The sequence below is a fragment of the Oncorhynchus masou genome, chromosome 21 (genome assembly GCF_036934945.1).
Source record: "Oncorhynchus masou masou isolate Uvic2021 chromosome 21, UVic_Omas_1.1, whole genome shotgun sequence".
Taxonomy (NCBI): domain Eukaryota; kingdom Metazoa; phylum Chordata; class Actinopteri; order Salmoniformes; family Salmonidae; genus Oncorhynchus; species Oncorhynchus masou.
In genome coordinates, this window is record NC_088232.1 from 10378623 (window position 1) to 10392999 (window position 14377).

At 40.8% G+C, this 14377-nt stretch overlaps 1 protein-coding gene and 2 non-coding genes across 3 annotated transcripts in view; 2 read left to right on the forward strand and 1 right to left on the reverse strand.

Moving 5' to 3' along the window:
- Positions 1 to 216: 216 nt before the first annotated feature.
- Positions 217 to 289, reverse strand: trnak-uuu (transfer RNA lysine (anticodon UUU)). The gene has a single exon. It is a non-coding gene; the product is annotated as a tRNA-Lys (tRNA).
- A 522-nt stretch (positions 290 to 811) lies between these two features.
- On the forward strand, positions 812 to 903 carry trnar-ucu (transfer RNA arginine (anticodon UCU)). The gene is given in 2 exon segments: positions 812 to 848; positions 868 to 903. It is a non-coding gene; the product is annotated as a tRNA-Arg (tRNA).
- Positions 904 to 2201: 1298 nt separating this feature from the next.
- The window catches only part of LOC135507800 (programmed cell death protein 4-like), a 31278-nt gene continuing 19102 nt past the window's right edge, over positions 2202 to 14377 (forward strand). Inside the window, exons 1-2 of the mRNA XM_064927465.1 lie at positions 2202 to 2439; positions 2571 to 2670. Coding sequence (XP_064783537.1) covers positions 2625 to 2670 — 46 coding nt within the window. The 5' untranslated portion in view covers positions 2202 to 2439; positions 2571 to 2624. The remainder of the gene's footprint in view (positions 2440 to 2570; positions 2671 to 14377) is intronic.

Here is a 14377-nt window from a genome sequence, read left to right on the forward strand (position 1 = left end):
TATTTATTATTGACTATAGCATAATTACTGCTTGGCGGTCTTTAAAACTGATAAATACAAGAAAAGGACCTTCTGAATACAACGAATTAGTGTAAACACAAGAACGCAACTTAGGCGTCGTCTTCAAGGTGAATTCAAAATTCTCGTTTAGCCACCCAGCAATCTTATCAAACGTAGTTGATGGCTAGCAATATTTAGCAGGTAAAAAAAAAGCATCGCCCGAACAGGGACTTGAACCCTGGACCCTCAGATTAAAAGTCTGATGCTCTACCGACTGAGCTATCCGGGCTCTGTTTTCAGCAGGCCATGTATGGTATTTCAAAAATTTCCTGGTTGCAGACAGTGATAACATAACTAGGTTGTCGCGGCCAGAAATGTCCTCGACTAACTGGGGGATGCTCATATAGCTACAATGCCAGTTAGCACAATATATTCGCTTGTTTCACTAAACAGCATGTGATTCTTGCTCTGTTGACAATGCGAAAGAGCCGTCCCTTTATGTTCAACCCACCCACAACGCGTCCGTGGCAAGAAAACGCTAAACTAAAGCGGTTTCAGATATCAGCCAGCAAATGTTTTGTTATTCAATGCATACTACAGCAATATTATCAGGGCTCATGTATACTATACGTTGTTCACTTACAATGTACACGACATCTATACTTATCTTCTTTCACATATGACGTGACCATTGTGATGTATTTAGTAACATTGGGTACATTGAAAAGCTAGCTCAAAGGCGATGTTGCTACGTAAGGTTTTTCGGGACGCCGCAACGTTATATGAGCTAGTGCGAAGCCTATCAACAGGTGGCTCCGTGGCGCAATGGATAGCGCATTGGACTTCTAGTCAAGCACTTGAGGAGTGATTCAAAGGTTGTGGGTTCGAGTCCCACCGGAGTCGCATCTTTTGCGGTATAACTTAAAACACAAAACCTGCCTTTATACTTTTACTTTTCATGTCTATGCGTTTCTGACGTCAAGTTTATAAAACATTTTTTTTATAGCAAATATCTAAATAACATTACAGTAATAGTTATGGCACTGCATTATAACCCAGATAACAATTACTTTCGAGGGTTTAAATGTGTTTGTCACGTCAATATCCAAGGTGATATGATACATTTTTTCTTTGAATACACTGCTTTAAACCTCCGTGACAGGAGAGCACCACCCGGTAAGGTGGTCTCATAGTTTAAAGGAAAGGCTTAAACGAATATAGCTAGAATGCTACAGTGCAAGCTAACCTAACATAAACAGTATAAACCCATACATAGGCAAGCATAAGTTAGAACGTTTGCATTCATGTTGTCATGCGGCTAATTACACGAGCATGCTAATATAAAGTAGGCTATGGGGGCCGCCATCTTGGAATGGTCACATGACAATAATAACCACTGGAAGCGACCATTTTAGGCCTATAGGTTTCAATGGCAAGAAGTATTCATACAAAAAAAGTGTACAAAGCAGGTGGTGTAGAATGAACATAGAATTCGACATACCAATTAGGATCTGAACCCATTGCCCTTTATGGTTATGAGGTCTGGGGTCTGCAAAATGCTACAAAAAATGGGACCTGGGTGGCGCAGTAGTCTAGGACACCACATCACAGTGCTACCCGTGCCACCAAAGCCCCCAGGTTCGAGCCCAGGCTCTGCCGCAGCTGGCGCCACCCAAAGGTCCATGTGGCGACACACAATTGGCCTAGCGTCGTCCGGGTTAAGGATGGCCATACAACCTATGTGTATTTATTTTCCCTTTTGTACTTGAAATATTTGCACATCATTACAACACTGTAAATATACACAATATGACATCTGAAATGTCTCTATTATTTTGGAACCTTTGTAAGTGTAAATGCTTACAGTTAATTTGTTATTGTTTATTATCGATTTCACTTACTTTGGCAATGTAAACATATGTTTCCCATGCCAATAAATCCCTTACATTGAAATTGAATTGATTGGTCCTTGCGATAACGATTCCTTGGGACGTCCCTACCGCATTGAGGTTGAAATGTTAAAAAATGGTTCGGGTTAGGTACCGTTATGATTGGGATAACGGTAGGGGTTAATTGTAGGGTTTTAGGTAGGGACTTCCCAAGAATCTCGGATAACACTAACCCCAAATGATTGGCCAGGACAGAAAAGGACTTGCCCCTGTATTAACCACGTGACATTGAGACAGACGTTCCAAAGTTAAAAACGGACTTTGTTTATTTTCTAGGTTGCTGCGGAAAGGTCCACGGATTATTTTCTCTTTGCGCATCGCCCTCCCCCCCATGCTCTTGTCAGATTTATTCTGAAATGAGTAGTAGATATATATGAATTTCATTTAAAAAAGTGTCGAATTTATTTGACATTCAATTTTCTACGGCATTTCATATTTGTTGGGTATTATAGCTGACGTTATATAGCACGAGCAAGCAAGCTGCTGGAGTGTGAGGATTAACATATTTGCATTTTTTTGGCATGCATGTGCATAACACCAATGTTTCCTTTAGGTGCACATTTTGTTTGATTGTTTTGTTCACGCTATTTTGCACGTTTCTGCTATTTGTTTTCGTGACAGGCCAAACGGTGTGGATCGCTATCAAACGGTAAACAACCAGTTCAAAAGGGCGCCATGGCGACCGAAGTGGAGACATGGACCACCGTTCAAAAGCACGATGGTGAGTTATTTGAATAGCATATGCACGAATTGCATGGTTAACTCAAGGCAGTAAATCGTTTGGATTGAACGACGAAAACATGTTTGCCCAGTTCGCCTATTGTCTCAAAGGGTTGGGCTGCAGTTCCAGCCACACTCCACCATGTGCTCTATTGCTCGAGCACTTGTATTAGAGCGAACCAGTTGGCAATGTAGCTAGTTATCAAGTTAATTCGACAGTCAACTCACAAATTGCTGGACGACATATTTGACTATGCATTGTTTTTTATGGACCATTGTCTCGCTGGGCACATGTGAAGACGCACTCTAATATGTAACCCATTCGAGACTTGTTTTGCAGTGCATTAACGTCCCTTCCTCTTTGGCGAAAGGCTAACGTATCTGGCTAGCCATTTAGATAGCAACATGTAATCAACATACTGTGTTGCGCAATCAACCACTAACAGTTATACACTGACCTGTCAAATGTTTCAATTACGGACATTTGCCTACAAATGTAGTTAGTTGTATTTAAAGGGTGTTTTGTGATTGAATGTTACTGCTTTAAAGGAAATGTGTTCTTCACCTCTCGTCTGGAATGCCCATAAACATTCATGCAACATTGCTTTCATTCATGGCCAGTGCTAGCGTGTTTTTATTCATAATCTCGGTAATTTGACTAAACGCTGTATACCCTGACAAACATGCGGTCAAATGACGAACTGAATTTATGTTGTCAAACACCGTCACGCTCCCTTACCGGACGTGCAATCCGTTGCGTGCAATACCATTTTTATTGGGCTACATAAAAAAATACTGCAAAGAACATCAATCTACTTTTATGCATATTGGTTAAATACAACGTGTCATATTGCCCATCCATTTATGCCCATCATTCATTAATACCAATGTTGAATGGCACGGATTCGTAAAACATCCTCTATCACATTGACATGAATTTCCCCACTGAGCAAAATGGTCGCATGATGTTTTGCATTAGCCACATGTATATCTTTGGCCATGGACTTATGGACTTCTACATAAAATGTTTTTCTCCAGTAGAACTCGAGATTAGTAGACACATGCACAACCCTGTGTAACCGATGACTGACTACTCATGCGGAGTTGATAACCAGTGGGAATTTACCCCCATAGAGTTAGAGGACTCTAGATGGATAAAACAAGTTTTGTCATGGACATTCCCATGAGGGATTCACCTTTTTTTTTAAGTAGTCAACTGGGTGGGACTTCCTATGGGTGAAGCAAGGATCATATGATTCCATCTGGGTCATCAGGAGGGATCCGTCAATATCAAATACAGTGTTATGTCACATGCACTGAATACAGTTGTAGACCTTGCAGTGAAATGCTTACTTAGGAGCCCCTAATCAACAATGCAGTTAAAAAAAACTTGAATAAGATTATATTATATTTGTGAGGCAAATATTCCATAACTGTAGGTGGCAGTAAATTGCCATCCTTGGCTCTATACCTGGTCAAACAACACACTCTGAATGGCAGTATGCACCCTTTCTGTTTAATTGCCAACTCGTAGTAGTAGAAAAATGTACTACTTCAAAATGGAGATGGCCTCAATGCGCTGCCTGTGTGCTCACAGATGCCATAATGGGACATATATAAAGATGATATCTTTATCATTCTCTACGTTTACCACATACGACTGGGAAAATCTATTTGAACATCCCACCAGCTGGTAGAGACTAGTGGGGAAACGAGTCGGATCATCCTTGAGTTCCAAGTGGGAGGTGGAAATGTACCATTTTGAAGTTGAAAATACCAGTTGGATGCATTCGTGTGCTTTGAGCTCATTTGAGAAACACCCAATTAGCTAATGGCCAACAAGCTGTGTCAACCATAAACTAAAAGTACAGCTATCAGGCTTGTAAACAAATTATAGTTTAAAAAACAACATATGAATAGATTGCTTTAAAAAATAATGTTTTGAGTTGCTTTTATCGAGAATTTCCTTAGTAGGTAACATCAGAGGTCACCATGTGGGGGAAGTCGGAGCTCAGCGGCGCTAGACAAGTTAACCACAAGGAAGTACCAGTTGGAGGGCCGTTCAAATGTTGTTTTTTCCCCAGTCATATGTGGTAAACAGTCTGATAGATATCATCTTTATATGTCCCAATGTGGCGTCTGTGAGCGCAAGGGCAGTGCCAGTAACGCAATCTCAATTTTGAAGTAGTATAATTTCTTATCTACTACTTCTGAGTTGGCAAAAAAACTGCAAGGGTGCATGCTGCCGGTGTGCTGCCCTTTATACCTGTTCAAACAAGGTTAGCCATTTACTGCCAGCTACATTTTTTTGGGAATGTGTATAATTCATTAGCTGATGACCTGGATGGAATCATGTGATCCTTCACCCACTTTAAAATGGTGGAAGGTTAAGGGCAATATCCATGTCAAATTTGGTTTTATCTATCTACAGTTTTATCTATGGTGGGAAATTCCCACTTGGTTACTAATGCAGTATCAAGTCTTACAAGATTAGTGACGTGGGCAATATATATCTCAATCAATCAATCAATCAATAGAAATACTTGACGTAATGCATGTGCTTAATGTGAAATGGATGACATTTTTGTTTATAGTATATAGATTACAATGGTTTGGCGATAAGGTTGCAATTGTCTCATTTACAGTTCCTTGCCTACAGTTCCTACTTGGAATACCTGTTAAGGATTAAAAATAAAATAACCACAATTCAGTGAAAATATTTACTAATAAACATTAAATCCAACAAGTGTTCAGCAGAATTAAACCCATGGTCTCATCCTTGTGTCACGTGTGAAAATACATACGTTATTGCCAAGTACATACATTGGAATATAAAAAAAGTAATGTTGAGAAATTGCTTTTTAAGGCCTTTTTTTTTTTTTTTTACAATAAATTCATTATGAAATATCAATTTAAAAAAATGAAATTACTGTGAAATAATACAATATTTCAGTTGTGTGTATTATTTTTTTTTTAACTTGTTATTTTTCTTATTCCTAAAAGTAATCTCATCTCTGCTTAGGCAGTAGCAACCAAACAGCCAGACAACGTTCTCTGTGCTCCCCATACTGTACTGTCTTTAGTCCTTCTATATAGCTAGGCATGCTGCAGAGCTGTCTGACAATCATTTTACTAGTTCTTCAAAGTAGATCGGACATACTTTTACGAGCTGTCTTTTTCCCTCTCTCTTGAATGTGGTGTTCCTTTCTCATGTGGTAGGATATGCATATTCTTGATACCATTTGAACGGAAACACTTTGAAGTTTGTGGAAATGTGAAAGTAATGTAACAGAATAATGAAAACGACAACTTCCTTCAGCCCAGCGTCCCACATACAGTACCAGTCAAAAGTTTAGACAAACTTACTCAATCCAGGGTTTTTCTTTAGAATAACAGTGAAGACATCACAACTGTATTAAATAACACATTTGGAATCATGTAGTAAACGGTGTTAAACAAATCTAAATATATTTGAGATTCTTCAAAGTAGCCTCCCCCCAATATGTAAGGCAAGGAATGTGCACTTTAATGGTACGCTCCATGCTCGAGTCATAGTTGTTTCCCATACTGATGAATACATCTGCACATATGAGCTGTTGCTCTTTCATATGACCTGTGTTGGCGCTAGTCTACTCGAGGAAGGCCTGTTGTGCTTGATTAAATTGCTCAGCTGCTGTGGTGGTGGTAACACTCCCCGTCAAAGACGCCTTTGTGTGTGGGTTGGAGGAGAAACCCTCCCACAGAGGCCTATGTGCGTCTATTGAGTAAAACACAACTCTGAGTGAAATAATTTCACCCCTGAAATGATGCAATGCCCACTTCACTGGTGACATGTCTTGCATAGGCATACATATAGCCTAGCAGAAAACTGGCAGAAATTGCATTTGAATTATTTGTTGTATACTTGTTTGAGTTGACATTCTGATTATACCTGCTTTGGCATGTATTTTTTTTAAATTTTGATTATCTGATGCAAGTGTAGCACGTAACCCATCTTTTGAATGGAGTAGCAACTTGCCTACAGAGTATTAACATGATAGGCTACAGTGTTTATTTTAGCAGCATTGTGGGGTACTTCCTATCAGAACATTTTATATAGATAGTAGACCATTGGTAAATATAGGCTTATAAGTATAATGGAGCATGCACTACACTGAAATGTCAAGCCGGATTTGTTTTTGGCCTACTGACTACACATAATGCAAGTAAAAAAACAAAAACAATTTAAGGTCCGCTCAGCCGATTTTTAATTTAAAATAAGGACCGAAAAACAAACCCAGCTGAGAACCGATATATGGCCAGTAAGATATGGCACCCTATTCCCGATCACCCTATGCTATTTGGGATGTAGCTCATTGGCTCTTTTAGTGCAAACAATTATTTACTTAAAACAAGGATGTGTCAATTTAAGGGAGGCCAAAAACAACTTAAAAAACCCCCCACCTAATTCAATAATAGACCTAATGGGAAATCGTCCAATATCTTCCCACTCAGCTCTGTAGCGAACTTGTCTTTCTGTCCGCCCCTTAGTGACAGTTGAACCCCCCCCCCCCACCCCCAGGACAGAACCACCAACCAACCACACCCCTCTCTCTCTCCCTCCTTAACCCAACTGTAACAACACACCCAAAAAGTCTGATTGTCCTGGATTAAGCCCCATAGTGCTTGTTCGTGTTCAGCAGGGCCCCTTGTATAAAGACATTTAGCAACAGAAAACAATATGTCTTGTAGGTCCAGGGAGTAGCACCTCTCCTTTACACCCGGTTTGGAGGCAAATTCTCCACACTGAACACAGCCTTGTCAGACAGCAGTTTGGGACTGCATTTCAACATGTGAAGGCCCCTTGCCTTGGCTTTAGGGTTGCAAAACTTTGGTAGCTTAACCAAAATGCCTAGGTTTTCTATAAATCCTGGTTGGAGGATTCCTGGATTTCTTAACAGAATCAGATAGGAATAGGAAAACTTCCAACCAGGATTTTGGGGAGTTTCGAGAAAGTTGACAGAATATTTTTTTTTTTTTTTAAACTCTACTTTGTGTCCATTACCCCACTGACACCAATCTCTTTGGCTGTGAGTGACCTTACTGAACTGCCAACTCACCCCAAGCAGCCATTAGAACTGTGGAACTGGGTCAATTCTCCCAGCTCTCTGAAAACTTTGCTCTACTGACCCCCAGGGCTGACCCTTTCACCACTTCCAAGCCAGTGCCAGCCTAAAAAGTGTACACACACACTAGGGATGTGACAAATGAAGAACCATTTTGCTTAACATTTAAACTGCCAATTGTATACTTTTTCCCCCATTTAAAATGCTACGGGGGGAAAAAATCCTACATCAATTCACAATGTGGAATAATGGTCCTATTACATATGCATGACAACTTCATTTCCCAGCCTTAGTGATCGACCACAGTCAAATACCCTTGAATACACCTCAGCTACTACGTTTTTGTCTGCAAGGGTACTCTGCTATGTCAGTCATTTTTACTTGGCAGGAAGGTTATCCCAGTCCTAAAAACCTACTGTTTTTCGGCAAACTCCCAGGACCTCTGATAGTACTTATCCTGTGCGAATCCTCAATCCTGTGTATCGAGGGTTATTATAAACAGGTGCTGCACCCAGTTTGGGTAAGAACACGGAAACAAATTGATGCTTAAAACAAACTGCTATGCACGTAGCCTACAGATAAATGATCCGTTTTTGTCAAATATCTTTCCTAGTGCCATACATATCTTTTAAAAGATTAAGTGGACGATATCATACCAATGGATTGATAAATTGCCAAATAGGTCAGGTTAAAGTTCATGGTTCTTACTGATATCCATTATGACTTTTTATGAAGGCCATTGGGCCAATATTAGGCTATCCCTAGACGTTTGAATGTGGCATCCCTGCTGTTATTGTGAAGTGGAAACGTCTAGGAGCAACAACGGCTCAGCCGCAAAGTGGTAGGCCAAACAAGCTCACAGAACGGGACCGCATAGTGCATTAACATCTTCTGTCCTCAATTGCAACACTCACCCCCGAGTTCCAAACTGCCTCTTGAAGCAAAGTTTGGACAAAAACTGTTTGTCTAGAGTGATGAATCATGCTTCACCATCTGACAGTCCGACGGCCGACTCTGGGTTTACCGGATGCCAGGAGAATGCTACCTGCTCGACTGCATAGTGCCAACTGTAAAGTTGGGCGGAGGAGTCATAATGGTCTGCGACCCTTAGTTCCAGTGAAGGGAAATCTGAACGCTACAATATACAATGACATTTTGTGGCAACAGCCTGACAATGGCCCCGTATACAAAGTGATGTTCATACAGAAATGGTTTGTCAAGATCGGTGTGGAAGAATGTATTGTATCGCACAACATTCATGACACAAATATTTTCGCTCCCTGGCATTACAAAGATGGTTAACTTTTTGGTGGCTCTTCCTACTATCCAATCTTGACTGTATGGAGAAACTTAAATGCTTTGAAATAAATATTGGTTTAAACTAAAATGCAGATTATCTGCTTGAAAAAATTACTCTCTAGGCTATGTCATAAACTGCTATAAATGGCACGACTTAAAAGAATGCGGAGTCGCCAGTTTGCCATGCAACTGGCTGTGAACAAAGGTGTTTTGGCCCAACGCAGCATATCTGACTCCGCATTCTTCCAAAGCCTTGGTCATGTTAGTGGTTCTTCCTTTAAAGTTTTAAGCTTTTGCCGCGACCGTTAGTGGTAGATGGTGGCATTCTGTCTTTGCACTACACTATCACAAGGGGGAGATCAGCGTTCTATCGGTCGTCTAAACTGTGGCACAAATTGACTATCAGTTTGTAAATTAATGGAGGTGTTTTCAGTCAGTTTTGAATAAATAACTTGGTCAAAACCATTAATCTGCTCATGTTGTGTTAAATTATTTTCCGTTCCTCCTGACAGCCCTAGTATTAAAAAGTCTGTCGCCCACATGCGCTTTAAATATTTGTACAATAAGGCATATTGAAGATAGAAGCCGCCTCGTAATGAGTTCCAAGAGCCGATCTGTTACCAACTATTATTATTGATATTGTTTTTTTACATATTGGATCACAACATTTTTTAACTTTTACATTACCATGTAGTTTGACCAATAAAATCGATTGACAGGGATGTGGACATAATCTCTATACATGTTCCCGAAATAAATCTATTTTGGGAAAACGGTCAAAATGCATTTTCTCCATCGACCACAAGCACTTTAAACATTTGGATAATAAAGCATTTAAAGGCTGACATTGGTCGATTTTTAATACTGCTGACAGCCAAAATTCTAGCTCCACCCATAACTTTTAAACATTGCCTTTGCAGATCGCTCATCTTCAACCATTATAACTTCTTAATGCTAGGCATCCCGCTAGCAGGACAACTTCTGGTGAAACTGGAGGGTGCGCAATTCAAATAAATAATCATAAAAATTATGGATATTAAACATTTATGTACATACAAGTGTGTTATATTGGATAAAAGCTTAAATTCTTGTTAATCTACCCGCACTATCCGATTTTACAGTAGGCTTTACAGCTAAAACATGCCATGCGATTGTTTGAGGACGGCTCCCCACATCAAAATATATTTTCGCTGGCACAGGTTTCATAATTTCACAAATAGCAATTTTAAATATTCACTTTTTTTAAATCTTCCTCTGATTTTGTCATCCAAAGGGTCCCAGCTACAACATGTAGTGTTGTTTGGTTAGATTCAACCCTTCGACACACACTTGTAAAAAAATAAATAAAAAAAACCCACAAAAACACTGAAGTAGAAGAACTAGTTTCTAGCACTTTCAGTTCCCTATACAGTCCTTGACAACCTACATGGCCTCATGCTACAGATCATTGCATTACACATGTCAAAGGGCATGTGTCCAGTACAAGCTTCTCAGAGAGGTATAACGTTACCTTTGCTAGTGAGGTATCACATTTTTTAGTTTTTGTGGTTTACAATACTTGACTTGGCAGAACCCTAGTTTCCTCTCTGCTCTCCTCACTTTTTCTTCCTGTTTCCAATTGGCCAGGCCTGTTTTTGGCTGGTTGACATTGATCTTCCCCTAATTTACTGGTCTGGCATGTTCCTAATTTGAAGGGAGTTGGAGGACGACGAGGGACTTGGTCAGTTGTTTACAGCTTTGCAGGCCCAGTGAGTTTTTTTTTTTGACCGACGGTAGGCCGGCCCACGCTTGTTTAGAATCGGATAGTGAGGCCTCTGCTGTACAGTATGCACAAACACTGGACATCTGTTGGACCTTTTACACCCTGTAGGAATCTTGTTCACTTGATCCATGTACTAAACGTCTCACCGGCTGCTACCTCGTTGATTTACTCGCGGGGGCCTGGCTCATCTAGCCCTTCTAGGAGAGCAGGCACACAGGCTTTATCCTAAAGTGCACTGCTTTTAAACTGGGCCCACTGGGTGTAAAGTAGGGAAACAGGGTGCCATTTTAGATGCAGGCACATACAGCACTCATGGCCAGGAAAAGTGGTTTGGCTGGCGATGGCTCCACTCCAGGGCCGCCCTCCTCTTCCCTGTAATCTATAGGGTCGTGTCTCCTCTTAGGGCTCGGCGGTGGGCTTTGTAGGAGGGCTCTGGGGTATTCATTACACCCTAAGAAATTCCTTCTCCTCTTGAGGGTTCATTTGACTGGCTGTGGGCTAGCACTGCCATATGTAGTCAGACCCACGCTGAGTGGTAGTGTCGAGATGCACACTAGAAGGATAGGGGAAAAGTGCTCACGTCAGCATTTTTTTTTTTTTTTTTGTGTTGTGTGATCAGTCTCCATAATAAATTGGGATTAGTGGGCCCTGGTGTTGTAAGGGCAGCGGCCGTGTGCCGGCTAAACAGTTGTGCGCGAACACTTTTAACATATGGAAGCGGGCCAACTATGCTTCGGGTAGTCCTGGTAGTAAGACTATGACTTCAGAATGTGACCAGCATAATGCATTTTCTCTCTTTCTCCTGGTCTGTTTATTGTAGCTCGAAAGGTGTTTTTAGACTTTGGTGTAGACCATTAGGCACGTTTTGGTTCGCATATGTTGTCGGTGTGGCCTCTTTAAATCACCTTATCAAGCTATGTAGTGTGAGCAGCCAAGAGGGCTTCTAACAGCTGGTAACGTCCCACACCGCCTGAGCGTGCTCTGCTGTTTGAGCTGACATGTTGATGGTAGAACTGGAGAGATTGAAGCGCTATCATTGACGAAACCATTTGCAAGTCATTATTACTAGAATGTAACCCCCCCCAAATTGCTTTATCGTAAAATAGGGCGGAGGCTTAACACTTGACAGAGAAAGGTATAGGCCTAGTCTAAAGCTGGACTATTTACCATTAAGACTACTTTTTATGATTTGGGATTTATGGCTTGATGGGCCTAAGCAGTTTGGTTAGTAAAACTCTTAAACTCTGTAGGGCCCCATTCGATCATAAAGTTGATTGTTGCATCATTTTCTAGAAGCGGCAATTTAAACAATAACAAAGATCTTCCTGGCTCTGTTTGACTAAAGGCCGAGGGATGGGTCTGGAGAAATGGAACCACTCTCAAATGTATAGACTGGGCTATCGATGCAAGGATTCGTTTTTATCATGTTTTGTTGCGATACAATGTTTGTTAATGAACATTGGAGTAAAACAAGCATATGTTTTGGATTCTGATGGGATAGGGCAGTTCAACTAAGCTCATGAGGCATTTATAGGTTATATTCGTTAAGAATCAATGGTTACACGTCATTTAGAAGTCACAAAATTGATGGGCTTCAGATGCCGCCCCCCCCCCAGTACAGCACACAAATATAGACAAGGGCATATTTTGCCATTGCAGAACAGTGAAGCACTTTGGTTGTTGGTCTAAAGGTTCAATATGCACAAATCAGTCAACTGAAATAAATCCATTGGTCCCAAATCTTTTTTTAAATGGGCCTAAGGATCCCGTCATGGTATTTTTGAGCATTCAAATGCTGCTGTTCATTGTCTGTAGCTTACGCCTGCCAATACCATAACCTCACCGCCTCCATGGGGCTCTCTGTTCACAATGGTGACATCTGCAAACTGCTCGCCCACACGACGCCATACACATGGTCTGCGGTTGTAAGGCCGTTAAAGGCGGCTTACAGTAGAGAAATTAACATTCAATTCTCTGGCGACAGCTCTCGTAGACATCTTGCAGTCAGCATGCCAATTGCACTCTCCCTCAACTTGAGACATCTGTGGCATTGTTGTGACTAGTGATGCACTGATATGACATTTTTGGCTGATATCTGATATTTTCCTTGCCAAAAAAAGGAAAACCAATATTTTACATTTTAGCAGCCTTTAAGCATTCTAGTACAGTTAAATAGTTAGACCGCAGCGTCCGTGTGTGTGTGTGTGTGTTAAGGCACTGCATCTCAGTGCAAGAGGGGTCACGACAGTCCCTTGTTCGAATCCAGGCTGTATCACATCCAGCTGTGATTGGGAGTCCCATAGGGCGGCGCACAATTTGGCCCAGCGTCTACCGGGCCGTCATTGTAAATAAGAATTTGTTCTTAACCGACTTGCCTAGTTAAATAAAGGTTACACACACACACCACATTGAGCAAAAAGTTATTTTGTTGGAATGTACGTATGTCCCCATTACCAGTTAAACAATCAAAACCTATTTCTTTCACTTACTTGCTGTGCTGTTTCGTTGTTCATTTGTTCAGTCTTTTTATTCTCAACCAGGATTTCTATGGAACGCCGTTTGGGTCTTTGCGTGTCAAAAAAAATAACGACATCATCTGTTTCGGTAGCTATAGCTAGCTAACTATATAGCTAGGCGTAATCTAAAATAATGCTAATTTGTAAGACCGTTCTTATTTGATAAATGGTGGTCAGACCCATCTGTGAAGCTAGCCACAATAAGGATTAGCCACAATAGTGGACTTTGCGGTTAGCCTTCAAAATAAAAGTGTGGTATAATTGTTTAATTAATTTGCATCACTGTCAATGACACTTATTTTGAAGGCAACCCCAAATTCCACTTGAGCCGTATTGTGACTAGCTTCACACAAACCATTCCAGTCGAGCCTCACTAGCCAGATGAAGCTAGCTGGCTGCTTGTAACGTTAGCTTTGGGCAACCGGGTTAAGTAGCTGGCTAGCTATTTATTTTCATGAACTGAAGTTAAATTTCAACAGGCGAACAAGTGGCAACCTAGCTAAAACGTACTCTCAAGGATTCCTAAATCATTGCTAAGAATATTGAATGACTGCAGTTTCTACTGGTCATTGTTTTCAGGCTGGTTGTATTGGTACTAGCTAGGTACCAAGCTAAAGCTAGCTACCCCAGATGTTGCGGTCAAACAAATAATTCTTTATTACCAACGGGGTATTGTAAACACATCTTTCGTGACTGGTGTTGGCTTGTTTGCAGGCTTTTATTGTATAGCTTTGACAGTGCTACTGTATCTTTTTTGACAAAGTCCTAAACGTCGTTCCATAGTATGTATGTCGTGAAGCTAATATCAGTGACGCTATTACTGTGTAACTCCGGTAGGGCAACATCTGAAAAATAGTGCACTTGGTAGTGTGTACACGTGCTCGAAAATACATTCGAGCAACACATTCGACAGAAGTGCTATATTTCTTAATGTTTTGCTTAAAATTAATCTGCCATTCTACCTGAGAAATGTAGCTACACATCAGTCAGAGCACTGTCTGCTGATAGAATTCACAGTGAGGAAGT